The 27,334-nt window shown below is 41.9% G+C and overlaps 2 protein-coding genes, 2 long non-coding RNA genes and 1 other non-coding gene across 6 annotated transcripts; 3 read left to right on the forward strand and 2 right to left on the reverse strand.

Moving 5' to 3' along the window:
• Nucleotides 1-837: 837 nt before the first annotated feature.
• On the reverse strand, nt 838-5,228 carry rnf212 (ring finger protein 212). Of its 2 annotated transcripts, XM_014212757.3 has the most exons (12): nt 4,463-5,228; nt 4,014-4,125; nt 3,610-3,671; nt 3,437-3,511; nt 3,256-3,312; nt 3,083-3,141; nt 2,929-2,988; nt 2,614-2,748; nt 2,027-2,069; nt 1,725-1,788; nt 1,408-1,477; nt 838-1,302 (listed from the first exon to the last, which is right to left on the reverse strand). In XM_014212757.3, the coding sequence occupies exons 2-12, from the start codon at nt 4,120-4,122 to the stop codon at nt 1,149-1,151; spliced, it is 888 nt and encodes a 295-aa protein (XP_014068232.1). In that variant the 5' UTR covers nt 4,123-4,125; nt 4,463-5,228; the 3' UTR covers nt 838-1,148. The 2 variants fall into 2 exon arrangements, with proteins under 2 accessions (XP_014068232.1, XP_014068234.1); XM_014212759.3 differs by lacking the exon at nt 3,610-3,671.
• On the forward strand, nt 3,846-5,356 carry LOC106612001 (uncharacterized). The gene is made up of 3 exons (XR_001330209.3): nt 3,846-3,935; nt 4,598-4,675; nt 5,223-5,356. It is a non-coding gene; the product is annotated as an uncharacterized LOC106612001 (long non-coding RNA).
• Nucleotides 5,357-7,163: 1,807 nt separating this feature from the next.
• trnaa-ugc (transfer RNA alanine (anticodon UGC)) lies at nt 7,164-7,238 on the forward strand. Its single transcript has one exon. It is a non-coding gene; the product is annotated as a tRNA-Ala (tRNA).
• Nucleotides 7,239-7,995: 757 nt separating this feature from the next.
• Nucleotides 7,996-15,641, reverse strand: spon2b (spondin 2b, extracellular matrix protein). The gene is given in 6 exon segments (NM_001140189.1): nt 7,996-9,675; nt 10,819-11,008; nt 11,136-11,327; nt 13,875-14,098; nt 14,661-14,905; nt 15,575-15,641. Coding segments are annotated over 5 exon segments (1,020 nt in total). The 5' UTR covers nt 14,893-14,905; nt 15,575-15,641; the 3' UTR covers nt 7,996-9,493.
• Nucleotides 15,642-15,811: 170 nt separating this feature from the next.
• On the forward strand, nt 15,812-26,112 carry LOC106612002 (uncharacterized). The gene is made up of 4 exons (XR_001330211.3): nt 15,812-16,314; nt 17,893-17,983; nt 18,201-18,308; nt 25,292-26,112. It is a non-coding gene; the product is annotated as an uncharacterized LOC106612002 (long non-coding RNA).
• Nucleotides 26,113-27,334: the final 1,222 nt, after the last annotated feature.

The raw sequence follows: 27,334 nt of genomic DNA on the forward strand, positions 1-27,334 counted from the left end.
CTGAGTTCACATAAATGAATGAACTGTCCCCATCTCCCTCCACAGATGTCTTCAGGGTGTCATCATTCCATGTCATCATGTCTGTTAAAAGCTTTAAGGAAACATTGAAACTACAGGAAATAATCATAGTGTGCTTCCAAGGTCTCCTCTATCTTTGTCCTGAAAGGTAGCAGGTCACTGGTAGCAGATGGCTGATTCAGAAGGGATTGGGAAGTGTAGCCTTCTGAGTCTAACTGCCCTCTTACTAAAGGTGTTCCAATCCAACATTCACCCTGCAATCTACTTTTGCACGCAAACCACCGCTTTTGCCCTGTGAAAGTCTGTAAATCCTTAAAGTAGTTATGACAGCCAAAACCTGTGCTTGTAAGAAGTAGTTTCCTGCCCTTGGGGCTCGAAGCAATCAAGAGGCCATGGAGGTTGTTCTAATCATGTGTCATATCTGCCATGTTAGACAAGCTATTTGAAGAAATAACACAATTATGTTGCCCACACCTCTTCACACAGTGCCTTTGTGATTAGTTGACCTTGAAAATGCCTTGGAGGGACAGGCAGGCAGCAGCAGGCCCCCCAGAGACAGAAGAGAGTAGAGCTGGTCCTGTCCTGGGTGAGTCATGCTGGAGGCCAATGGAACGCTTGGCATTGTCTGGGACTCACTGTGGGTGTTAACTAATTGTACTGCAAATCACAACCTCTAAACATGCCAATCAGATGAGTGGTTTGTTAATGATTAACGACAGAGGTTATAGTACAGAGGTTACAGTGGTACAGAGGTTACAGTACAGGTTTTGTGATTTCAGTGTCTTATTGGTCAATTAATTATTGAGAGATCAATTTGATTGGTTTGTTAAATTTTATTTGTTACTGTGACAAGTAATACTGTAATACTGTATGTAATCCATTACAATGACAATATACATGCTACACTGCACACACAACCAACAGACCACTGCTTCCAAACTCTTCTTAACCCTGTGTGAAGGGGGCTCAATTTCTGAACAACACTTCCTATTCCACAGCTCATCTCTCCACGGTGGAGAGTTCAACCATTGCCAGGTGATTTGATACTCTAGCTAAGTCAATCGTGGAGGGCATTGAAGTGGATTAGAGACGTCTCCTTGTGCCGTCGTGATGGCTGACTCTTGGCGGTGTTACGGTGGAGGGCAGGTGACCCCCAGAGAGGACACGACCAGAGAAGACATGGAGGAGTGTCTGTAGGCGGACGGGGGCTTGAACACGGGCGTCTCCCACCCTGTGTTCCTACTATACGGCAGGTTAGGAGTCATCTGCAACTCTGCCAGGCGGCTGGAAGGACAGACGGCAAGACATCAAAGTTCATTTATTGTGTCATGGCACACTGGTGTATAAATGGTTAAGTTATGATAATGATGTGATTATAACAAGTTAGACCTGACAGTGGCCGAGCGAGCTGAGTGGTTGACTAGGGTGTTTTGATTGGTCGATCGATGGGGGACGATACCTAAAGATGCAATATTTAGAATTCACACACCACAAGTTCAGCAACACCCTAAATATTGTATGCTAAAACGCAGATATAGTGCTTCCAGACTCATAGCCGAGTCTACAAACAAAAACGAAAAACCTTATTCAGATACAGACAGAAGTTGAATCCATTGAAGCATTGTGCTGTTACGTAAGCAGTGAATAGCTCCACAGGTATCTATCTGGCTGTCTGTGAGTAGAGCAGAGTAGAGTAGCAGACTTACCCATCCGGCCGTCCTGTGGAGGGCTGATCAAGGACAACCTCTGGACACTTCCAGAGAGCTCCGGCTGTTCAGGGAGAAAAAAACATTTCCATTTGCACAAACATACGTCTCCATCATTAAAACCAGTTTCAGTCTGCCGTAGACCTCATCACTGGTATTAAACATCAAAGAATGATTTGGATTCAGGGTATACACAGCTAGTATTCAGTCTCAAAACTAAATAAGTATACTATTAATACAAATAATCTAAATATTTGTCTCTGATTTGAACCATATTTGGTCAATTGAAAAGGTTCACATACTTTCCTAAACAGACCTCTGTTATCCACCTCCATGCTTTCTGCCCTGAAGGGAAATCACATAACATGGCATGTCACATTTCATTCTCATAGAACCCGGGAAGAAAGATTATGGAAATGCTCACTCAGACATAATGTTCACAAGCCTGCCCAGCTTATTCAGGTGAGACTGGTGTGGTACTGCAGGGCAAAGCCAAACAGCAGCTAGGGTGAATGAAGTCAGGATATACACAGTTTACATTGGAGGATCCCCTTTCTCCCCTGCAGCTCAGGGCTGTTGTGATAGAGGTCTGGAGCAAAGGGCCCCACAGAGAGCCCAGTAGACAGACACATGCTCTCTGTCAGCTAGACTAGTCTACAGCATGCAGACTATAAATCAAACCGGGTTAGGACAACCGCAGAACGTCATGTCATATTTTATGTCAAACCATCCGAAAACAGTTACACGATACATTATCTTGTTCCTGGATATATACTATGTACTGGAATCTATGTTCATTTAGGCTAAATATTTGTAACCTTTAACTTAAAGGTTCACTTTTTTAGATATGTGTAGGCCTAATGCAGATTTCCTAAGATGTAATACTTACAGACTTGTAGTAGATGAGTAGCGAGAGAGGGACATGGGTGAGTTGAATGGTATCTGCGTTTGATCTGATTTGATTTGATGTGAACGAGCATTGTGAGAACTACGGTTCAGCTGTGATGTAGAAGCTGCTTTTGCACTGTACAGAGAGAGAGAGGAATGTGATTCATCTCCAACCATGGTCATTAAGAGTTGGTCTGAATAAAAAATATGTTGATAACAAATGAGTCCCCTTCATGGTCTCATGTTTGAAAAACAAAGATGACAATAGTGACACCTGGTGAGTAGAAAGCAGTAACACCCATAAAGATATTGATACCTTTGATGCTGACGAGTGCTCTCCAGTTTGGCAATATAGGCATTCTGCTCTGTAATTTTCCTGGTAAATATAAGAATGTTAAAGTCACACTAAGCAGTCGTTAATATGTGGTAGTGAATTATGCTATGTGATGTCTAATGATTTACATTCTTACTTAGACATTTGCTGCATTTCTTGCTTCATTTTGAGTAAAACTTCTTCTAACTTTTCATTCTATAAGGAGCACAGATGTTTCAGATTATAACACCAGAAGAGAGAGGCTACCATTAAACTCTTTGGTATTATTAAATAGTAGCAGAGGTACAACTAAATGTCCCCCAGCCTCACCCTCTGCTGGGAATGCGCCAACAACCTCTTTTGGTGCCTTGCCTGGAATAGTAACACCTAATAGAGTGGATACATATGTTGTTTTTATGCATGCAGTAGAACCTTGAGGTGTTTAAAATGATCACTATAAATAGGCTAATATCTTATGTGCCTATCCTATTATGATCATCAAGATAAATACCTTGCTTATCTCTGTTAAGTTTTTGGTTGCTACAGAATTGATGTCAGAGAAGAGGGCCTTTACCTCTGCACTACTCTGTGAAAGTAAAGATTGTAAAGTTTAGGTTATCAAATAGATTTCTTTGTGAGCCTCGCAGGATAATCACATCTATAAGATACTGTATCACTGCTTACATTGTCTGAGAGAGGAGTAACTTGACATTTTGTGTTACATATCATGCACTCCCCTTGATTGGCTGAAAGAAAATGTACAATGTGGTTATTGGAACGAGCACAATATTATATACAATACAATAGCATGCCGTTACGATATAACACTGACTAGAATTAGGTTTTTTGTGTGGCCGAATTGTTTCTGTAACATCAGACAACGACCAGCAGAGGTCCATGTGTTCAAGTTTAGCCTGTGTATTCTAAAAAAGACAGAACTACTGCAAACCGACAAGTAGTCTGAGCTTCATGGAGGAACATATATTTTCTCATATAGCATCATACGTAAGGTATGTTGAACTTAATTAATTTAAAGATACATAACAGGGTACATTGGCACAATTAAATAGACAGACAGAACTTGCTACCTTTCTGAAAACACACGTTGCAGATGACATGACCACAGGTGGTAACAGCTAATTTACGGTCAGGACCAGGGAGGTTGAAGCAGGAGTTACAGCAGATCCAGTAAGACATTGTCTATAGCGAAGAGATGAACGTTAGCCAATGTTAGATAGTAAAAACAATAACATACAACTACGACATAGTTATAAATTCAGACATTCCATCTTCTTGCTTTTAAGTCGCAGAGATCAGCCAAAATAGATTGATGGCTACCAATTTGGACTATAAAGACGAACTAGCTAGCTAGCTAACGTTAGCTTGCGTGTCAACGCTCCCCCCCCCCCCAAAAAAAAAAAAAACTATAAATAAAAATAGCTAGCTACAGTAGCTTTTCTTACTTAGCTGCCCCCGAACAGGTATGTATTAAAAAGTAAATTATGTTTTACTGAAGAAAGGTCCACATCTGACTTACATGATGGCCCTTGGTTCTCTATGGAACTAGCTAGCAAACTGTCACAAAACTTTCCGGGTCGTTTTCTGGCTTTAGCAACTGTAGCAATTAACTAGCCTGTGCTACCTTCTGATGTTCGGTTTGTTTGTATTTCAGATCGCTTTCTGATTGGCTGGCTACGTCATTATTTACATTTTGGTGCATTCATTGGAGAAAACAAATTGGGATAGTTGTGTAAGATGAAACAAACACATTTTATTAATCATACATTGTCTCTAGAAGGATGTACAGTAAAATAGATGCCTACTCAGCACTGATCTTAGTCGAGTTTGGAATAGCAGTTGACTCTAGTGGACACTGTGCATTGTACTGCAAGACATCATTCCTGCTCTAAAGTTCTTATCAAACCAACTTCTTTGCAATCAGGAAGTCTTTCAGTCTTTTGATTTGCCAAAATCCAACTGATAGTTGAATGGAAGTCTACACAACAGCCCACCACAAAACTTTCCCATTGGTTTCTTCACTGATCTGGCAAAAAGTATCATCTAGTTCCTGTGAATATCAAAAGAAGGGCTGGTGAATAGTTCACTCCAGACTGTTAATAGGACAGGCCTAGTAGCTCAACACAATATTTGTTGTTTTCATGTATTGTACTATAGACCTAGTTCTGATAAAAATAATAGTCAGCTTTTTTCTGAAACTAGAATTTTGGAAAATGACCCTTTTCATAACAAAGTGTGTTTGATTATTTCCTTGTGATGTATAGCATCTTGTCTCTTAGGGGTTTCAAGTTGTACTCCATGGTCTGGGCTGTGTCTTTGTGCCTCAGCACTGGGGTCAACATCAAAATGAATCCTCTGCGTTGGAAATATCAGAACAATATTCAGATATGGTTGTGGAGCAACAGAGTCCAGCAGAGAGGAACTCACAAGCCTGTCACCGGCAAAAATGGAAAACCTTAGATTCGAGTTGGACTGCATCCACAACCAATGTGGGCCAGAGGCGTGGGATGTGAATTAGAATTTTCCAAATCTGTCATATGTTTTTTTAATTAATATCTAGAAGCAAAAGAAAAATGACATGGTGGTCTGAATCACAGTGATAGTGAGGCCAAGTGGAGGGGAGTTGGGGTTCTTTTTCCCAATACTCCAAAAGAAAATAACCTGACAGACGATATTCCACATTTCTTATTACATCTAAATGTGCTTAAGATTGCTTTGGAGTAAGCCATTATTACATAAAAAGTAGAGATGATTTTCCAAAGTTAAATAACGATTAAATAAAAAATGTAATAGAATATCAAACAAATTCCATATGCCTCCTGGTTGACTTCATCATGATCTCTGCTAATCCATTGAACTTTTTAAACCACCTGCCCATAGAACTCACCTGTCAACCATGCAGAACAATGTCCTCCTCTCCACCTGCCCATAGAACTCACCTGTCAACCATGCAGAACAATGTCCTCCTCTCCACCTGCCCATAGAACTCACCTGTCAACCATGCAGAACAATGTCCTCCTCTCCACCTGCCCATAGAACTCACCTGTCAACCATGCAGAACAATGTCCTCCTCTCCACCTGCCCATAGAACTCACCTGTCAACCATGCAGAACAATGTCCTCCTCTCCACCTGCCCATAGAACTCACCTGTCAACCATGCAGAACAATGTCCTCCTCTCCACCTGCCCATAGAACTGACCTGTCAACCATGCAGAACAATGTCCTCCTCTCCACCTGCCCATAGAACTGACCTGTCAACCATGCAGAACAATGTCCTCCTCTCCACCTGCCCATAGAACTGACCTGTCAACCATGCAGAACAATGTCCTCCTCTCCACCTGCCCATAGAACTCACCTGTCAACCATGCAGAACAATGTCCTCCTCTCCACCTGCCCATAGAACTGACCTGTCAACCATGCAGAACAATGTCCTCCTCTCCACCTGCCCATAGAACTGACCTGTCAACCATGCAGAACAATGTCCTCCTCTCCACCTGCCCATAGAACTGACCTGTCAACCATGCAGAACAATGTCCTCCTCTCCACCTGCCCATAGAACTGACCTGTCAACCATGCAGAACAATGTCCTCCTCTCCACCTGCCCATAGAACTGACCTGTCAACCATGCAGAACAATGTCCTCCTCTCCACCTGCCCATAGAACTGACCTGTCAACCATGCAGAACAATGTCCTCCTCTCCACCTGCCCATAGAACTGACCTGTGATCAGCATGTTACCTGGAATCTCCTTGATGAGGCCCTTTTGCTCCTGTTCACCCAGATCAAAGTACATAGCAGCCATCAGTGCCAGGTAACACAGCACCCACAGCCCAGTGCCCCTCACATTCATTTTGACACACAGTATGTGACAAAGTTAAGAGTATAATGAGCCTTATGGTTGCTAGTGTGCAGGCGACAACTCTGGTGTGAGAAACTGACACCTGCTGTTGCTGCGACCGACCATCCAAACTGTGCGTCTGAGTGGGTACCCAAGGTCAGCAGAGAAACTGGTAAGCCTGACCAGTAGTAGAAGTCCACATGTACTGATAAAGAAACATGAAATAGTTCACTTATTAACTAGTGTGCACTGTACCATCATGAAACCTACACTCTTAAAAAAAAGGGTTCCAAAAGGGTTCTTCAGCTGTCCTCATAAGAATGCCCTTTAGGGTTCCATGTAGAATCCTCTGTGGAAAGTGTTCTACATGGAACCACATAGTGGCCTCCCTGTGGCTCAGTTGGTAGAGCATGGTGTTTGCAACGCCAGGGTTGTGGGTTCGATTCCCACGGGGGGCCAGTACGGGAAAAAAGAAAAAAACTGTATGAATTGAAATGTATGCATTCACTACTGTAAGTCACTCTGGATAAGAGCGTCTGCTAAATGACTAAAATGTGATGTAAAATGTGAACCAAAAAGGGTTCTACCTGGAAACAAAAGGAGCTCTTCAAAGGGTTTTCCTATGGGGACAGCTGAAGAACCCTTTTAGGTTCTAGATAGCACCTTTTTCCCCTAAGATTGTACTCGCATAGTATCTGCAAAGACTGTCCTCCATCAAAAGCCAAGAATCTGTCTATTTTTCCTGTTACTTTTCCCAGTAATTTTCCATCATTTGTCTTTGGTTTAAAATAAGACCAACACTTGAGAAACATGCAGAAATATATGAAGCGAAAGGTACCAATGGCCCAGATGTAGGCTATGATTGCTATTTCTTGGAATTTTCCAGGGTCAGTCTATTTCTCAGGTTTTCTGTAGCTTAGGGGTTTTCTAGGGAAGAGCTCATTTGTACTACTTTGAAAGACAGTTTGTCATATCTTATCCTGGGACATGGCATGATGAAGTATGTCAGGTATGACTAATGAAAGCTTTGGCATAGATAGCAAACAACATCAATGAGTAACAAAGATTTTCATGACAGGGACACTCCTTTGAGATCGTTGTGTTTCGTAGGCCTATTTTATGCTGTGGTGTGTGCTGTTGTGTAGCATGATGTATTTTGTTGATTGTATGAAATATTGTTGCTTTACATCAATTAGAAATAAAATTGCATTCAACTTACATGTATTTACAGTTTATTGGACTTACAAAGAACATACATACAGACAGACAAACATCAACAAAATTTGGTGTACTGTTTTTTACAAGGAGGTACATTTTCTCAGAAAAGTACGCATTTTGCAATTTCTCTCTGATTTTGACAATATCTCAATAGCACGATCGAGTGTGAGATTTCTGCTGCTTGATACTGTACAGTACAGGTCCAAACCCTGTAAATAAATATATTCTCTGTAGTAGAGATCATCATGGAAAAGAGTGCTTTATCTGTAAACACACATCTGGTCTATTAAAGTACTGGAGAAATTGTTGTAGAAATTGCTGTAGTTTTTTGGGGGTGTCTGTACTTTAACTATTTATATTTTTGACAACTTTTACTTTTACTTCACTACATTCCTAAAGAAAATATTGTACTTTTTATTCCATACATTTTCCCTGACAACCCAAAGTACTCCTTACATTTTGAATGCTTAGCAGAACAGGAAAATTGTAAAATTCACACACTTATCAAGAGAACACGTGGTCATCCCTACTGCCTTTGTTCTGGCGGACTCACTAAACACAAATGCATCTTTTGTAAATAATGTCTGAGTGTTGGAGTGTGCCCATGGCTAAAAACAAGAACATGGTGCAGTCCACTTTGCTTAATATAAGGAATTTGAATTGATTTATACTTTTGATACTTAATTATATTTTAGCAATTAAATTTACTTTTGATACTTAAGTATATTTAAAACCAAATACTTTTAGACTTTTACTCAAGTAAAATTTTACTGGGTGACTTTCACTTTTACTTAAGTAACTTTCTATACTTTTACTCAAGTATGATGATTGGGTACTTTTTCCAACACTGCTGATCGTCTGTAACGGGTATTCAAATCTTACCCTGCAAGGTCTGAAGTATTGCTGGTTTTCTGTTCTACCTGATAATTAGTTGGCCCCACCTGGTGTCACAGGTCTAAATCAGTCCTGGATTAGAGGGGAAGAATGAAAATGAAGAAAAAAAGCAGTGGAACTGGCTTCCAGGTCCAGATTTGAATTTAAGAATGATTTTTCAGACTGATAGCTAGCTACCTCAGAAAACCCAATGATGTAGGGAAACATTAATCACAAGAACTAAGGGCAGAGTTTCTAGACAACCTCTTCACTCCTCAGGCTTCACAATAATTGCATGTCTGTGACCCATTTATAAATCTTTCCTAGTCAGTGGTGGCTGGTGCCACTTTAAATTGAAGGACGGGCTCATAGAATGGAATGATATTACACTTTTTTTCTAATGGTTAGATACTGTTCCATCTATTCCATTCCAGCCATTACTTTGAACCCTCCTTTCCTCACCAGCCTCCACTGTTCCCAGTGAATAGGCTAGGAAGCCCAGCGAGAAAAGGGTCAATTTCTACAGCTTGGGCTTCTCCAGTGGAGATGACGGACGCATCTTTCGTACTCTTTGTCGTCTTGCATAGCATCTTCTTTTCTGTTTCGTACCCTTGCCGGCCAGTCATAAGCAGTTATCAGGGATGCATTTGTTCTCCTCTTCCAGTGGGGGGCAGACTACCCCATTATTTGCTGGTTGTAGGTGGATGTAGCGAGTTCTGTGGCGCACGCCTGAGTCTCCGCATTTGCCTTTGCACAGGCCCCAGGGTGACCATGCAGACACCTCACAGTCCAGAGGGGTGGAATCTAGTGGGAAGGACACCAGATATACTCTGTTAGCGATATGCATTAAGACATTATTTTAGCAATACATAGAACACTTGAATTGCAAGAGACCAGAGACCTGTAACACTTGAGCATGCAGCAGTAGGGGTTGATATGATTTCAGTGACCCTTTCTCTAGCCAGGCTCTAGGGCCCCTCTGTGTGTGTGTGTGTGTGTGTGGTGGTCTGCTGGAGTTATAACATGCCACACAAGGATAAGCCTTCAGGCATAGGTTAAAATAACTGATTTAGCTAAGCCACCCAACACCATTTCATACGAAAGGGGAAGACTTGATTTATTAACTGATACTAAACTTTTAGTTCATTTGCTCAATCAGAAAAAATAGTTTATAGAATATTTCCAAGTGCTATGTCAAATATAGCTGTAATACTGTAGGAAACAGGACATTTTATGATTGTATAGAATATACAGGGTAACCAAATGTATTTTGTATGCATGCCAAAGTAAATCCCAATGTAAGGAAATTCTTTAAAATATATGCTTTTATATATCCAAAGCTCGTAGCTGTCCTGGCTACGGTTGCTAAATCTGGATGAACTTTTATTGAATAATTAAATTACAGAAACTTTACTTTGTATGTTTTAAAAATCCTGTGGTTTGCCTAGCCCCCCCCCCCCCCCGCTCCCATGTTATGAGCCAGTAAAAGGTTGATATCTATCACAGATTGAGGTTATTTTTTGGGAGAATTAGAGAAGCAGGAGGATGTAACGTGGAAATAAAAGCAAGGCTGGACTACTTGACATCAGTGCTGAGAGGCAGGAAATGTCCAATGCCTTTGACCTCCTTTATCCTGTGTGTTGCCTGGTTGCCATGGTCACAGAGGAACAGCTCTTGCTGACTCCAACTCAATGCTGGCGCACAACAGATCCGATTACCGCAAGGCTTTACTTTACTCTTTATGTTTTGCCAGATGGCCAGTGCCAATTCTTTGCTCTCTTCTTTCATTTTAATGGGGTTAAGTGGAATAAATCTTGGTTCATAAGATGATGATTAAGTTAAAAACCTAATTGAGCAAGTTTTTTTCTATCAAAGAGGTAGGATTGCAGGATAGCAAGCGATAAATATTAGTTCACTGCATTTGTTTCTTAAATGTTTCTTGCTTACTTATGAGAGAGTCCTCAATCTCATTGCCAATCTCATTGCCAGTCTGGTTGAACTGGATGGGCTCCATGGGTATGCTGAAGATCTGGTTGTTCTTGGTCTTTGTGAGGGTGACCTTGCCCATGGGTGGCAGATTCTTCAGACGGGGATAATAGAAAGAGTTGGCAGGATGGCTTGGAGAAGATGACGTTATCTGGAAAGGACAAAATAAGGTTGTGTTGTCAACAGCACTTCTGGTATTGATTAGCAAAGTTGATACAGCATCATCAGTGTCCTACAGTATGAACATGATGACGAACCATGGGCTCTTTTAGATTTACCTGTGTGACTTTGTCCTGAGGAATGGTCTCAAAGTTTGGAGAGGAGAAGGTGAAGCCACTGTCAGTGCCTGCATCGTAGGGGTACAGCTCCAGTGTGACGCTTTCCTTCCACTGGTCTCCCTCACACAGGTCAAAGCTGTCCACTCCCAGGAACCAGTCTGGGCTGGGAACTATCCGCACTATGAAGGATAGCTGTAGAGAGAGGGGGAAGTAGGATGGGTTATGTGTGGATGTTTCTAGGAGTCCGTCTAACAGTAAACTCAAATTTAGTGCAGACACTCAAAGGATCAGCGGTCTTAATCTGCTCTTCATTATTCCGTACTCTCATCTTTCCAGAGCTTTCCTCAACTACAGTTCCAACAGAGAGTTCCAACAGTAAGAATTATTTTTGCTGACATCTTTTATTGGATACGCTGAGGCCAATAAGAAACTGGTCCCAAATGCAGACTCTGAATGTTGTGTAAAAACATATATGTACAATACCGTTGAAAAGTTTGGGGTCACTTAGAAATGTCCTTGTTTTTGAAAGAAAAGCCAAAAATGTTGTCCATTAAAATAACATCAAATTGATCAGAAAAACAGTGTAGACATTGTTAATGTTGTAAATTACTATTGTAGCTGGAAACGGCAGATTTTTTCTGTGGAATATCTACATAGGTGTACAGAGGCCCATTATCAGCAACCAACACTCCTGTGTTCCAATGTCATGTTGTGTTAGCTAATCCAAGTTTATAATTTTAAAAGGCTAATTGATCATTAGAAAACCCTTTTGCAATTATGTTAGCACAGCTGAAAACTGTTGTTCTGATTAAATAAGCAATAAAACTGGCCTTCTTTAGACTAGTTGAGTATCTGGAGCATCAGCATTTGTGGGTTCGATTACAGGCTCAAAATGGCCAAAAACAAAGAACTTTCTTCTGAAACTCGTCAGTCTATTCTTGTTCTGAGAAATGAAGGCTACTCCATGCGAGAAATTGTCAAGAAACTGAAGATCTCGTACAACACTGTGTACTACTCCCTTCACAGAACAGCTCAAACTGGCTCTAACCAGAATAGAAAACACCAGTCTCAACGTCAACAGTGATGAGGCGACTCCGGGATGCTGGCCTTCTAGGCAGAGTTCCTCTGTCCAGTGTCTGTGTTCTTTTGTCCATCTTAATCTTTTATTTTTATTGGCCAGTCTGAGATATGGCTTTTTCTTTGCAACTCTGCCTAGAAGGCCAGCATCCCAGAGTCGCCTCTTCACTGTTGACTTTGAGACTGGTGTTTTGCGGGTTCTATTTAATGAAGCTGCCAGTTGAGTACTTGTGGGGCGTCTGTTTCTCAAACTAGACACTCTAATGTCCTTGTCCTCTTGCTCAGTTGTGCACCGGGATCTCCCACACCTCTTTCTATTCTGGTTAGAGCCAGTTTGCGCTGTTCTGTGAAGGGAGTAGCAGGTTCACACTGAGCACATGTGACAGACGTGACAGAGTCTGGAGACACCGTGGAGAACGTTCTGTTGCCTGCAACATCCTCCAGCATGACCGGTTTGGCGGTGGGTCAGTCATGGTGTGGGGTGGCATTTCTTTGGGGGGCCGCACAGCCCTCCATGTGCTCGCCAGAGGTAGCCTGACTGCCATTAGGTATCGAGATGAGATCATCAGACCCCTTGTGAGACCATATGCTGGTGCAGTTGTCCCTGGGTTCCCCCTAATGCAAGACAATGCTAGACCTCATGTGGCTGGAGTGTGTCAGCAGTTCCTGCAAGAGGAAGGCATTGATGCTATGGACTGGCCCGCCCGTTCCCCAGACCTGAATCCAATTGAGCACATCTGGGACATCATGTCTCGCTCCATCCACCAACGCCACGTTGCACCACAGACTGTCCAGGAGTTGGCGGATGCTTTAGTCCAGGTCTGGGAGGAGATCCCTCAGGAGACCATCCGCCACCTCATCAGGAGCATGCCCAGGCGTTGTAGGGAGGTCATACAGGCACGTGGAGGCCACACACACTACTGAGCCTCATTTTGACTTGTTTTAAGGACATTACATCAAAGTTGGATCAGCCTGTAGTGTGGTTTTCCACTTTAATTTTGAGTGTGACTCCAAATCCAGACCTCCATGGGTTGATAAATTGGATTTCCATTGATTATTTTTGTGTGATTTTGTTGTCAGCACATTAAACTAAGTAAAGAAAAAAGTATTTAATAAGATTATTTCATTCATTCAGATCTAGGATGTGTTAATTTAGTGTTCCCTTAATTTTTTTGAGCAGTGTATATATATTTCTACAGTTGTTAGCTTTGGGCCATGCAAATGAGAGTTTGCAACTGAACATCAAATATATGAATCTACTAATCTATACCTACTGGGATATTCATAAAAAACTTTTATATTAAAAGTTGGTACAAGGTTTAGAATAAGTGGTGTAGGTTTTACATAGTAATCTCTCTATGACAATATACTTGATTTCTGGACATTTCTGAAGAGACATACCTTTTAGAAAGGTTCTTCAAGTAAATAGGTGCACATTGAGAGAGGTATATTAGATAGATGGACATTGAGAGAGGTATATTGGATAGATCGACATTGAGAGAGGTATATTGGATAGATGGACATTCAGAGAGGTATATAAGATTGATGGACATTCAGAGAGGTATATTAGATGGACATTGAGAGAGGTATATTAGATGGATGGGCATTGAGATATGTATTTTAGATAGATATTGAATGCTCTGTGAAGATTGAGAAACTTACGAAAGAGTGCCTTGCAAAGACCTCGAACTCTGAGGTCATCTGTCCCGTTCCCCCAACCAAGGCTGGAGCAGAGAACAGCCCGTAGACACTCTGGATGCGTTCCCCAGCCGCCTCCACCTCCTTCATCAGAGTCCAGGCCTCGCCCTTCTCAGAGAACTCCCTCACCCCGTTGCTTGCAAACTCATTCCGCTGCCAGATATGATAGTCTGAACTGTGGGTCACCCCTGGAGTGGAAGAATTGCACAACATATTACATGGATTGCTTCCCCCAGTTTGTGTAGCTCTTAACTAGCAGCTCAGAATGTATTTAAAATGTCTGCTTTTCAGGCACACTGTAAACTAATAGTAATGGATTGGATGCATATACCGCTTTTCCAGGTGCTCAAGGAGTTTTAAATTATAGGGAAAATGTGGAAATCTGCAATGCATGTCTACTACCATACATTTACCAGATGTCTATAGTATTTACCTGATGTCTATGTTTTATTCATGAATATAGGAATCTACAGTATAGGATTACTATTACAGTATAAACAAAGGGAGTCAGATCACAGGCTAATAACAGTATATTTTATAGTATATTTTATTTTATAGTTTTGGTCATTAAGCAGATGCTTTTATCCAAAGCGACTTAAAATATCAATTAGGGTTAAATGCTTTGCTCAAGGGCACATCGACAGATTTCTCACCTAGTCAGCTCGAGGATTCGAACCAGCGACCTTTCGGTTACTAGCCCAACGCTATTAACTGCTAGGTTGCCTGCCGCCCAAAAAGTATTTCACTTACCAATGAGAGGGGACCACTGGGCAGGGGGGCGGTAGATTGGGTACTGCTTAGGGAAGGAGGTTTGGCTCCACATCCCTGTAAATGTCAGGCTGTACTTGGCAGTGGTGTCTGCCGTGCACACCGGGTCTATGGTCACAGGCATGGGGTGGACACTCCCAAGCAGGGTTAGGGTCAGGCTGGCTAGCCAGTGCACCACACTGCTAGTACTGCTCACGTTCATGTCTCTTTCCATGCTTGTTACTGAGCTGGAAAAGAGAAAGGGGAATGAGGGGCATTTCAGGTTCTGCACCACTTGACTGGGCAACCAACCACATTCCTTCTGTGTTGGTTTAAAGTACGTGGTCCATATGACCGAGGAGGAAAGAATTTTGGCCTTAAAACATTTCCACAGTTCCAGACTCAAACACTCGCTTAGCCTAAACACAGTGCAACAATGAGTGTGAAATGGGAAACAGAAGCAGGTCAGATGCAGGCTTGACATCAACGTAGATGTTTATATTAATATCTGCACTGATAGAATTCTAAGGTGTTTGCAGTCTATACATGATAATTTGTCTTCATTCATTATTATTGCGTTTGAAATGTACCTGTAGGCATTAGGCTACATGAGTATGAACATTCACAGCTAACCTACTGACAATGAAAGCCTAGGAATGTAACAGCGGCGACATTAAGTCTGACAAAATAACATGTGTACGCATTCATGAATATAAATAAGCTTATGCCATTAGGAACATCATGCATTCATAGAACACTTGTTCACAACATTTAGATGAGTGACAAATAGCTTTTGCTTTCCACACATAACACCTGCAGTACTCATTGCATGCATGCTTGTCAGATCCGCTCTACACAAAGGTCCATTTGACGTTCAGTAAGGCAGTGCTTGAGACGACAGAGGAGTGGGTACTTACTGAGTTTGCAGATACAGATGTGGTTATCGTTGAAGTTGAGGAGTGAAACCTGTGCCTGGGCTGTCTTGAGGAGGGACTGCGAGACCTGAACGCTTCCCTCGGCTATTTATGCCTTCCAGAGGTCTCCTCAGTTGAACAATATCAATAACCCCCGCCCTGACCCCTCCCAGCGTCACTGATGCGTGCTCCACATTAGCGCTCTTCCCTTCCCTTCCTTTTTCCTTCCTTCCCTCTCTCCCTCCCTCCTAGTCCTCCCAGGGTGTGAGTTAATAGATCATAGTTGGAAACAAGGGGTTATATTTTTTTCCTAAAAGAGTCTAGTCTACAGTGTGAGTGGAGCTGGAGCAGGGACCACGCCTGCCTGTGCAGGGCCTCTTGATTTTTAGGCCAGCAGAGTTGTGGGGAAGTGGCTTGGCCAGCGGACAACTTGGCGATGGGATAGGGATGGTGAGACAGCCTGAGCCGGCAGCCCTTCTAGCCCACATTCAGGCTAACAGCTCCAGCCTGCTGCTGTAATTGCTTTCACATGCTCATGTTTCACCTCCACTGCTCCTTCTGCCGCTGCTGCTGCCGCTGCTGCCCTCCCACTCCCACTCCTTGCTCTTTAACGCCGAGACTAGGGTTATTTGTGAGATTCTGTTGATTAAGTTCCAGAAGTTCAGTCAGAAGTGCACATGCAGTATACATTCTGTCGTAAAATCTTGCAAGCAAGCAATTTATTTCACATCAATGTGAGTGAGGTAAGTTAATTGATTATCAATTATCTAATTTAACTGATTATCAATATTCAATGTGTTGATATTTGATTGTACCATATGCACACTGTATTTAATGATGATAAGGGCTCAAAGTAATGTGCATTGTCTGCTAAAACTCTGTAACACTGATGAAACATCTGTAACCTTATTATGTTAGGATGTAATAAATACCAGAGTCAAAACATGGCATGACTGCAGGTGTAGGTCAGGAGTGGCAGAGGCAAATGAAATGTCTGCTGAAAGAAAGGCGAGGATACAAACAAAGTGTTGTTGCAGCCATAAACACGGTGCCATGGCCCTCTGACTGTGAGAGTGGTGGAGAAATGTTTAGAGGGGTCTCCCCACAACCACACCTGGACAAAATATTGACTGACTTTTCTGGCACTTTTCTCTTTTTCTCTACGGCACCAAACATTGCCCTTAGCGTTTGTTAGGCAATAATCACCTCCAATTTCCGAGTGTAATTTCCTTGTTATGTCACTTCCATCAAAATATCAAACCACATGTTGACGGTAATGGAAGCTGCAGACAGGCAGCAGGTGGGATATACGCCAATGTGGGGATATGCTATACATGTTGGACCTTTTTATCGGAGACATCTGCCAAAGTTGTAAAATCCTATACAACTTGCTTAATGAGACTCGCGACGTCTGTGAAAGCTCTACTGTGCCTACACATATTCTTTTCAATCTATGTTTGAATAAGCATCTGTTCCAGTGTTGCTTTGTGTATTTAGAATAGCAGTTATAAGATAAAGTTTGTCGTTAAGTTTCTTCAAGCTTTTTACATTCATTGAGCCAATGTGATAGATTATATTAAGGTTAGGGTTAGGGGAAGGGTTAGATAACATGCTAAGTAGTTGCAAAGTAGCTAAAATGTAGTAAGTAGTTGAAAATGTGCTAATTAGCTAATATACTAAAGTTGTCCGTGATGAGATTCGACCTATGGTTGCTAGATGTTTGCATTATACACCTACCCTTCTACCCCGACCAACCACCCTCCTTTCATTTTGCCTTAAGTAACCTTCTGTCTTATGTAACCATACCAAACCTAACATATCGTACTAATTTTAGTGTCCTGGATTTATGTTAACTTTAGTCTATGAGACCAGGCTGAAGAGAGACATACATCATGGGAGGATGAGAGGGGATTCTCAGACATACAAGTGGGAGAAGGATTAGAGATACATAGAGACAGGTCTGATATTCTGATTTACATGCACCAACACATTTAATTTAGGAATAGAAATTAAGGTTATAATAATGTAGGATACTGAATACATAGCTAGATCAGTGCCAAAAACTCAATTAACTATTTAACCCAACACCTAACTTTAACCCTAAGCCCTAGCCTAGCTAACGTTAGCCGGCTAGCTAATCTTAGCATTAGTCAGCTAGCTAACGTTAGCCACAACAAATTGGAATTCGTAACATATCATACGTTTTGAAAATTCATAAAATATTGTACATTTTGAAAATCCGTACTGAATGGAGTGGAATTATGCAAAATGCTCTGAGACCAGGTTGCTGTCTCAGGCTCTGTTTCTCCCGTTGAACACAGGTTCTCCTCTATTGACCCACTAAGTGAGAGCCCGCTGGTATTTCAATCATCCACCTCTCCCACCGTGAGAGTCGTCTGACTTCGGCCGGAGGTATAAAGAACATGATTTACAGGGCCTCTCCAAAATAAGAGAGATTTGTTTTCCAGCATGGGTAGCCCTTTTTACAGGGAACTTCACCCTCTCAAATGTTAGTTTGATATATAGGCCTTTGGCACTGACACAATGCAGTTAAATTTCATTTTGTGAAAGTGCAAAATCCATTTCCTCAGCAGGATTTGAAAACAGTAAAGCTGTGTTTTGTTTACAGGCCACTTCCCAGATGGACCTGGCCTGTCTTGGCTGTGTGCTTAGGGTCGTTGTCCTGTTGGAAGGTGAACCTTCGCCCCAGTCTGAGGTCCTGAGCACGCTGGAGCAGGTATTCATCAAGGATCTCGCTATACTTTGCTCCGTTCATCTTTCCCTTGATTCTGATAGGTACCTGTGATTTTTGGCTGGCCCTCCAAGCCTGTTAGTTAAATCGCTGTCGACCGGCCTCCATAATGAAATACTCACATTGATACAGATAAGTTCATAGCCGTATGGAGAATGAGAGGAGGAAATTAAATGATGTAACAATATTTGGATAGTAAGATCTTCACTTGGCGCCACGTTTCAGTCACATCCCACTTGGCTTATAATGGGAACCATTAAATTACATAGCGCCTGGTTAATGTGGGATTCACTTTCTACTGACTCTCCTCCCTGATTGGGTATAGTAATGGATGAGCCAATTTGCCAGGATATTAGTGGTTTGATGACTGTTGGTCCTCCAGCAACCTGCTGTGTCCCCGCATGTGTTTCTACCTGTCCTTGCCTCCAGGTGTACATATGTACACTGTCCTTAAGTCCAAAACTATTAGATAACAGGATATGGAGAATATGGAGTCTATGGAATCTGTCTGTGTCATTGTGTTCAGCAGGATGGTGATGGAGTTTGGTGGTGGGGTATTGCAGGAAGAATGTTCTGGCACATTTCTCATCACACACCTTTAGAAGAATTACAGAGATGTATCTTTGCCCCAAAAAATCTCTTTTCCAATCTATAAAATTAAAACGTTCCCGTACATTTCGGAAATTATATTGGCATTAAGAGAAAGGTTGACCTGGTTCACAAGCATACAGTATACCATTCACAAGCTAAACACATACAGTATACCATTCACAAGCTAAACACATACATTATACTATTCACAAGCTAAACACAGACAGTATGCCATTCACAAGCTAAACACAGACAGTATACTATTCACAAGCTAAACACAGACAGTATACCATTCACAAGCTAAACACAAACAGTATGCCATTCACAAGCTAAACACATACATTATGCCATTCACTAGCTAAACACAGACAGTATACCATTCACAAGCTAAACACATACATTATGCCATTCACTAGCTAAACACAGACAGTATACCATTCACTAGGTAAACACAGACAGCTTTCAGTGTGGTGTACTCTCTGACACGCAATGCTGGCAAGAATATGGGTCTCTCAGTGCAGTCTTTCAATGTCAGGTCCTTAAAGTCGTGAAACTATTGCTCAAAACCCAAAGTTAGCGCTCTTCAAGGATCTTTGAAGCACTCTGTTTTTAGAGGGTAAATTTAAACTCTTTAGCAGGTAACTCTAAAAGGGGTTCATTTTGTTTTGATAGGTGCAAGCGTTTTACAAAACACTCTCAATGGACTACAATGCCTTACTTTCTCACAGGTTATTACAATAGAAACAATTTCTCATTTGTTGACCGTGGAAGGGGCTTAGATGGTTGAGAAAGATGACTCTTGGTGTTTTCCGTGCTGTCATTGCAGTCGCTGGCGTTCTCAGGTCTAAATATTTATGAGAGCAGATGGAAAGATTATCGTAGAGACAGTTTCATTGCCTTCCCTCATCGAGGCCAATCAACTAACAGTCTACAAAAGACGTTGAAATACATCCTTATATAGGATGTTATTAAAGTATGGCAAAGGATTTGAAACCTTCATTTGAAACTGTTCGCCCTGAGCTTTGTGTGTGTAAACAAATGCCAATGAAATTAACAAACAATTAAGTTTGAGTTACAGCAGAGACATATTTCATCCTCAGGTCACTAGAAAATAATGTTTTGTTTATGTTCAAAAAGTCTATCTTATGTAATATACGCAATAATAAAGTTAAGCCTGGTGTTTCCAATAGCATTACTGCATTTCCATTGGACTTACAGAGGATTTTAAGTCAATTTGACTGAAGTGTAAGGTCAGTGGACTGGGAAGGAACATGTTGGGAAGGAGAACATACGACTGACCATTGGTTGATGCCAAAGATTTCCACTCCACTTTGGTCATTAATGTTCATTTGTAAATTATGAAAGCAGCCACGCTGGTAATGGACAGCGAAGGCCCTGGTGGACTCGGGGGAATCTAGCTGTCATATTGAATCAAGACCTCAGTTCGTTTGACATTCAGCAGGTCCAAGTATGGATGGGAAAACTTGACATATGTCAGAGAGGCAATGCATTGCTTTAGCATGTCTTCTGAAAGGCAAGGAAGGTTGTGATTAAGCAAAACTTCCCTTAGAGAGCAAGCAGAATGATCTGAGGATGCCCAGATTGTGTCTTAAGAAATACACTTGATGTTGTGGTCAAGTTGAGCCCAATTGCAGGCCTCCAGAAATCTTCTTCTGCTCAGGGGAGTCACTGCAACCTCAGCTGCCCTCCACTCTGGAAGTCATATACAGTCATGGAAGTGATGAAAGTCCTGGCCAAAAACCCCTTGGACCAGATAGTCGGAAAAATATCTGACATTAATATGTTTATGATGGATTAAAGCAAGTACCATCTGAATTTATTCTTTTGTTATTGCTTGAAACTACTTTGATTTTCTCAAACAATACTGCTCTCCAGATGTTTGAATAGGTTCTTGGAATCATGAGTCAATTTTAAGGGGAAATAATGGTGGTTTTGCTTTGGAAAAGCTTGGGATTTGCAACTAGCCTACATGGGAATCAAAACAGTGCATTTAATACAAAAGGCATGATTCACATGTAGTCTGGGTGCAAGCCCATCGGTGCTGACAAGTCATCATTCAGATTATAGCTAAGAAAATCGAAATTGAGTATTGTGAGGGCTAGAACTAAAATAAAGGATGTTAGCAGGCATTGAAACTCTTCCATCAATAAAAGACCAATGTCTTTCTGAGGGAATCTCTCAAACCATTTCTGTAGATAAGCTTGTAAAGGTACCACCGAGGTCCTATTAGCCAAAATGTTGATGGAAACCACATGGCACACATCAGCTCCCATTCAAATCACAGGTGGACAACAGAAAGTGGGTCAATCTCCTCACAGTCTCGTTTCTCAAAACGTGACTGTTAACGATGAAGAAAAAAAAATACGGCCTAAATGTTTGCATAGCCAAACCGGACTGTTCTTAATCGACACATAAAAATCCTTCCTCTGTTTTAGTAGTCTTTTTAAAATCACATTTTATTGGACACATACACATATTTAGCAGATGTTATTGTAGATGTAGCGAAATGCTTGTGTTCCTAGCTCCAACAGTGCAGCAGTATCTAACAATTTTTAGGCCCCATTCCCCTCCTTTCCAATGTTCAGGTTGAATACTTTTTGACCAATTGTCTGTTTACCTTACATTCCAATGGTTGCTCAATATTATATGGGTCTACAAAAACAATTGCACATAAAGTAATGATTGATGTAAGTATTATAGAGCGAATTACCCACTTATAGGCTTGTCTTGGTTAAAAAAATAATATCGAAGCACTCAACCTTTTTAAGTTTTATTTAGTTAAAATGTAGACAATTGGCTTCTGTATAAATTTCTGCTATGTAGGTGTTGAAACTAGGTTTAAGACAGTACCCTTCTTTTCAAAGTGGAGCACAGTGGTTTTATTGTGAGCTGAGAGGAGGCATCCAAGTGGCCAAGGGCGTCATGCACCCAAAGAATCTGAGGGGGCACAAAGTATGTGGGGAGGGTCTGTAAGCAGTGGTGGGAAAAGTACTAAGTATATTTAAAACCAGATACTTTTAGACTTTTACTCAAGTAGTATTTTACCCGGTGACTGTTACTTTTACTTGAGTAATTTTCAAATTTATCTTTACTTTTACTGGTACTGTGGTGGAAAAAGTACTCAATTGTCATAATGTTATTTGAGTAAAAGTTAAAAGTAAATTCTGTACATCAAATTCCTTATATTAAGCATACCAGACAGCACGATTGGGAGAGTGGGAGCAGGCGTGACGGGCCGGCCGAGGCATGGGCGCTGGTCAAGCTGGCTGGGGCGTAGAAGCACGACGAACCATGGGAGGCGTGGGAGCCTGACGATCCGGCTGAAACGTGAAAGCCCGACGATCCTTCTGAGGCGTGGGAGCCCAACGAACCAGCTGTGACGTGGGAGTCTGATGGGCCGGCTGAAGCATGACGTGGGGTGGGCGCCTGCCGAGCCCACTGAGGCAAGACGACCTCTCGAGCCAACTAATGCATGGCAGCCCAACAAGCTAGCTGAGGCACCTCCGGTTCCCTCGTGACGGCAACTGGACCCGACGCCACCAACCAAAACTCCCTGATGCTTCTTTTAGTAGTGTCAGCATTCTGTAAGGATCGACGTTGGTAGACGAGAAGCAGATACGGGGAGTGAACATTGCAACGGACATGGAACAGGACAGTGTCTGGACATGAACACATAATGACATTAATGCTGACACAGGGAACAAACGGGAGCAGACAGTTATAGCCATGGCAATCAACAAAGGGAAGGAATCCAGGTGAGTCCAATGAGTGGTGCTGCGCGTAATGATGGTGACAGGTGTGCGTAATGAAGGACAGCCTGGCGCCCTCGAGCACCAGTAAGGGAGAGTGGGAGCAGGCGTGACAGTATTTGTGTTGAGTGAGACCGACAGAGGCAGTAGGGATGACAATGCGTTATATTGATAGGTGCATGAATTGGACCCTAATTCTGTTCTGCCTGAGCATTCGAAATGTAACGAGTACTTTTTGGTGTCAGGAAAAATGTAGCGAGTAAAAAGTACATATTTTATTTAGGAATGTAGTAAAGTAAAAGTTGTCAATAAAATATAAATAGGAAAGTAAAGATACCCCAAAAAACAACTTAAATCGTACTTTAAAGAATTTTTACTTAAGTACTTTACACCACTGTCCATAAGTTGGATCATTTTTCAAACACCTGAAAGACCTTTTTCCTGCAATCTAAAAACATAGTCATTATGCTTAATTCTATGTAAAAAAAAAAGTTTTTTTCTACATATCTAAGCATACCTCTGACCGGTGTTTCTTCTTATTTTTTAAGAAACTAAATATGCTTCTCTGCAACTCTGCTAAAATCTGGGTCAAAATTGAAAGGAATGTGAGTCTTATTCAGTACATTTAGATAGTGCTTGCTTTTCAAAGTCTACCAACCTTACCAGTAGCCATGCCAGCTAAGACAGTTAGACAAGCTAGCTACTCTAACTTGATTGATAGCCTGAAATGGCTTCTTGGTATATAAACTCAGCAAAAAAAGAAATGTCCTCTCACTGTCAACTGCGTTTATTTTCAGCAAACTTAACATGTGTAAAATTTGTATGAACATAAGATTCAACAACTGAGACATAAACTGAACAAGTTCCACAGACATGTGACTAACAGAAATGGAATAATGTGTCCCTGAACAAAGGGGGGGGGGTCAAAATCAAAAGTAACAGTCAGTATCTGATGTGGCCACCAGCTGCATTAAGTACTGCAGTGCGTGTCCTCCTCATGGACTGCACCAGATTTGCCAGTTCTTGCTGTGAGATGTTACCCCACTCTTCCACCAAGGCACCTGAAAGTTCCCGGGCATTTCTGGGGGGAATGGCCCTAGCCCTCATCCTCCGATCCAACAGGTCCCAGACATGCTCAATGGGATTGAGATCCGGGCTCTTCGCTGGCCATAGCAGAACACTGACATTCATGTCTTGCAGGAAATCACGCACAGAACGAGCAGTATGGCTGGTGGCATTGTCATGCTGGAGGGTCATGTCAGGATGAGCCTGCAAGAAGGGTACCACATGAGGGAGCAGGATGTCTTCCCTGTAACGCACAGAGTTGAGATTGCCTGCAATGACAACAAGCTCAGTCCGATGATGCTGTGACACACCGCCCCAGACCATGACGGACCCTCCACCTCCAAATCGATCCCGCTCCAGAGTACAGGCCTCGGTGTAACGCTCATTCCTTCGACAATAAACGTGAATCCAACCATCACCCCTGGTGAGACAAAACCGCGACTCGTCAGTGAAGAGCACTTTTTGCCTGCCCTGTCTGGTCCAGCGATGGTGGGTTTGTGCCCATAGGCGACGTTGCCGGTGATGTCTGTTGAGGACCTGCTTTACAACAGGCCTACAAGCCCTCAGTCCAGCCTCTCTCAGCCTATTCCGGACAGTCTAAGCACTGATGGAGGGATTGTGCGTTCCTGGTGTAACTCGGGCAGTTGTTGTTGCCATCCTGTACCTGTCCCGCATGTATGATGTTTGGATGTACCGATCCTGTGCAGGTGTTGTTACACGTGGTCTGCCACTGCGATGACGATCAGCTGTCCGTCCTGTCTCCCTGTAGCGCTGTCTTTGGCGTCTCACAGTATGGACATTGCAATTTATTTCCCTGGCCACATCTGCAGTCCTCATGCCTCCTTGCAGCATGCCTAAGGCACGTTCACACAGAGCAGGGACCCTGGGTATCTTTCTTTTGGTGTTTTTCAGAGTCAGTAGAAAGGCCTCTTTAGTGTCCTAAGTTTTCATAACTGTGACCTTAATTGCCTACCGTCTGTAAGCTGTTAGTGTCTTAACGACCGTTCCACAGGTGCATGTTCATTAATTGTTTATGGTTCATTGAACAAGCATGAGAAACAGTGATTAAACCCTTTACAATGAAGATCTGTGAAGTTATTTGGATTTTTACGAATTATCCTTGAAAGACAGGGTCCAGAAATAGGGACGTTTCTTTTTTTGTTGAGTTTAGTTATGAGGTTGCGAGATTGGGAACCTATCTGGGCTAGCTAAAGCCAACTTCATAAATTTGCTAAGTGGACAAGAAAAAAGCAACATTCTTTTCTTTTTTATGTTTACTGGACCAGTCACGTGCCTCTGTGCCCCCTATGGGCTTGACGCCTCTGCAAGTGAGCATATTCTCCTGCTCCTGTACAATGTGCCGGCTAAACTAAACCACTTCTCACAATACTTTTGGTCATACTTGTAATAGCGCGACAACCGACTTTGGAATGTGAAAACCCAACACTGCATATGGATCTATAACCCAGTGTGGAGAGAACACTTTCCATTTAATGTCTTGTATATTTCTCTTTCTCTCTGCCACAACTCAACCAACTGCAGGTCTGCCCCAACTCAACCAACTGCAGCTCTTTTCAGAGAGAGTTGGGAGGAAGTCTGGGAATCCTGTCAGGCAGCGTCTCAGTCACCGCTTGAACTCATCTGTGAAGGCTGGGCCTACCACGCAGGCAGCTTCTCAGTCACTGCTGAATCCATCTGTGAAGGCAGGGCCTACCATGCAGACAGCGTCTCAGTCACCGCGGAACTCATCTGTGAAGGTTGGGCCTACCACGCAGGCAACGAACACATCCATATGTTACAAGCACCATATAAATAACAAATTGTGATTTAAGTGTTGAGAGGAGCCAAATGTTTGTTGGACGGGTTGACATTAAAGTGGAAGAACGTCAAGGTAGGAAACCAATCAAGCCTGGACTCCATCTGCTTTTAATGCTCTGAGAGAAACATCTTCCAGCTGCTCTTCAGCCTTTTCCAGGGATTGTAATTTAGAGTGAAAAAAACACACAGCTCTTTCCGTTGCCCATGCCAGCAGCCCAACCCAAGTCTGTTGGGGGAGGGGGGTAGTTTAGATGATATAACTGGCAACTGTTGCCATGTCTTACAGAATACCCCATGATTTTTAGTAGTGTAAATTGTTAGCCATAAGTGAGAAATTTGTCAGATTTCTTTGTAATTTATATTGACATTCACATATAATTCACCGCTAAAAAGAGTAATCTTGTTGCCTCAAAGAAAATCTAACAACTGAGTTGATTGAGTATGCTACTAAACATGCCTCTTATACACTGAACAAAAATATAAACGCAACATGTAAACTGTTGGTGCCTTGTTTCATGAGCAGAAATAAAAGATCCCAGAATGTTTACACACAAAAATATTATTTCTCTAAAATGTTGTGCACAAATCTGTTTACATCCCTGTTAGTGATCATTTCTCTTTTGCCCAGATAATCCATCCACCTGACATGTGTGTCATATTAAGAAGCTGATTAAACAGCATAATCATTGCACAAGTGCACCTTGTGCTGGGGGGCAATAAAAGGCCACTCTAAAATGTTTTGTCACAACAGAATGCCACAGATGTCTTAAGTTTTGAGGGAGCGTGCAATTGGCATGCTGACTGCAGGAATGTCCACCAGAACTGTTGCCAGATAATTAAATGTTCATTTCTCTACCATAAACTGTCTTCGTAATTTTAGAAAAATGTGCAGTCTGTCTAAACCAGCCTCACAACCGCAGACCATGTGTATGGCGTTGTGTGGGCGAGCAGTTTGCTAATGTCAACGTTGTGAACAGAGTGCCCCATGGTGGCGGTGTGGTTATGGTATGGGCAGTCATAAGCTACGGACAACGAACACAATTGCATTTTATCGATTGCATTTTGAATGCACAGAGATACCGTGACGAGATCCTGAGGCCCATTGTCGTGCCATTCATCAGCCGCCATCACCTCATGTTTCAGCATGATAATGCACGTTCCCAAGTCGCCAGTGGTGGAAAAAGTACGCAATTGTCATTGTTCAGTAAAAATAAATATGCCTTAACATAAAATGACTCAAGTAAAAGTGAAAGTCACCCAGTAAAATACTACTGTGGTAAAGGCCTAAAATAATTTGGTTTTAAATATACTTAAGTATCAAAATTAAATGTAATTCCTAAAATATACTTAAATATCAAAAGTAAAAGTATAAATCATTTCAAATTCCTTATATTAAGCAAAGCCGACGGCACCATTTTCTTGTTTTTTATTATTTTATGGATAGCCAGGGGCACACTCCAACATTTAGACATAATTTACAAATGAAGCATTTATGTTTAGTGATTCCACTAGATCAGAGGCAGTAGGGATGACCAGGGATGTTCTCTTGATAAGTGTGTGAATTGGACCCTTGTCTTGTCCTGCTAAGCATTCAAAATGTAACAAGTACTTTTGAGTGTCACGGAAAATGTATGAATTTAAAAGTACATTATTTTCTTCAGGAATGTAGTGAAGTCAAAGTAAAAGTTGTCAAAAATATTAATAGTAAAGTATAGATACCCCCAAAAAAATACTTAAGTAAAAATACTTTAAAGTACTACTTAAGTA

Source organism: Salmo salar, chromosome 09, assembly GCF_965601325.2.
Source record: "Salmo salar chromosome 09, fSalSal1, whole genome shotgun sequence".
Taxonomy (NCBI): domain Eukaryota; kingdom Metazoa; phylum Chordata; class Actinopteri; order Salmoniformes; family Salmonidae; genus Salmo; species Salmo salar.

What these genes read in the sequence shown, in the direction of transcription:
- rnf212 (XM_014212757.3), bottom strand. Translation starts at nt 4,122, where the DNA reads ATGTCTTACTGGATCTGCTGTAACTCCTGCTTCAACCTCCCTGGTCCT. An exon ending in AGCACTCGTCAGCATCAAAG is followed by an intron (nt 2,749 to 2,928) that starts GTATCAATATCT and finishes CTCTCTGTACAG; the next exon opens with TGCAAAAGCAGCTTCTACAT. An exon ending in TACTCATCTACTACAAGTCT is followed by an intron (nt 2,070 to 2,613) that starts GTAAGTATTACA and finishes ATTTCCCTTCAG; the next exon opens with GGCAGAAAGCATGGAGGTGG.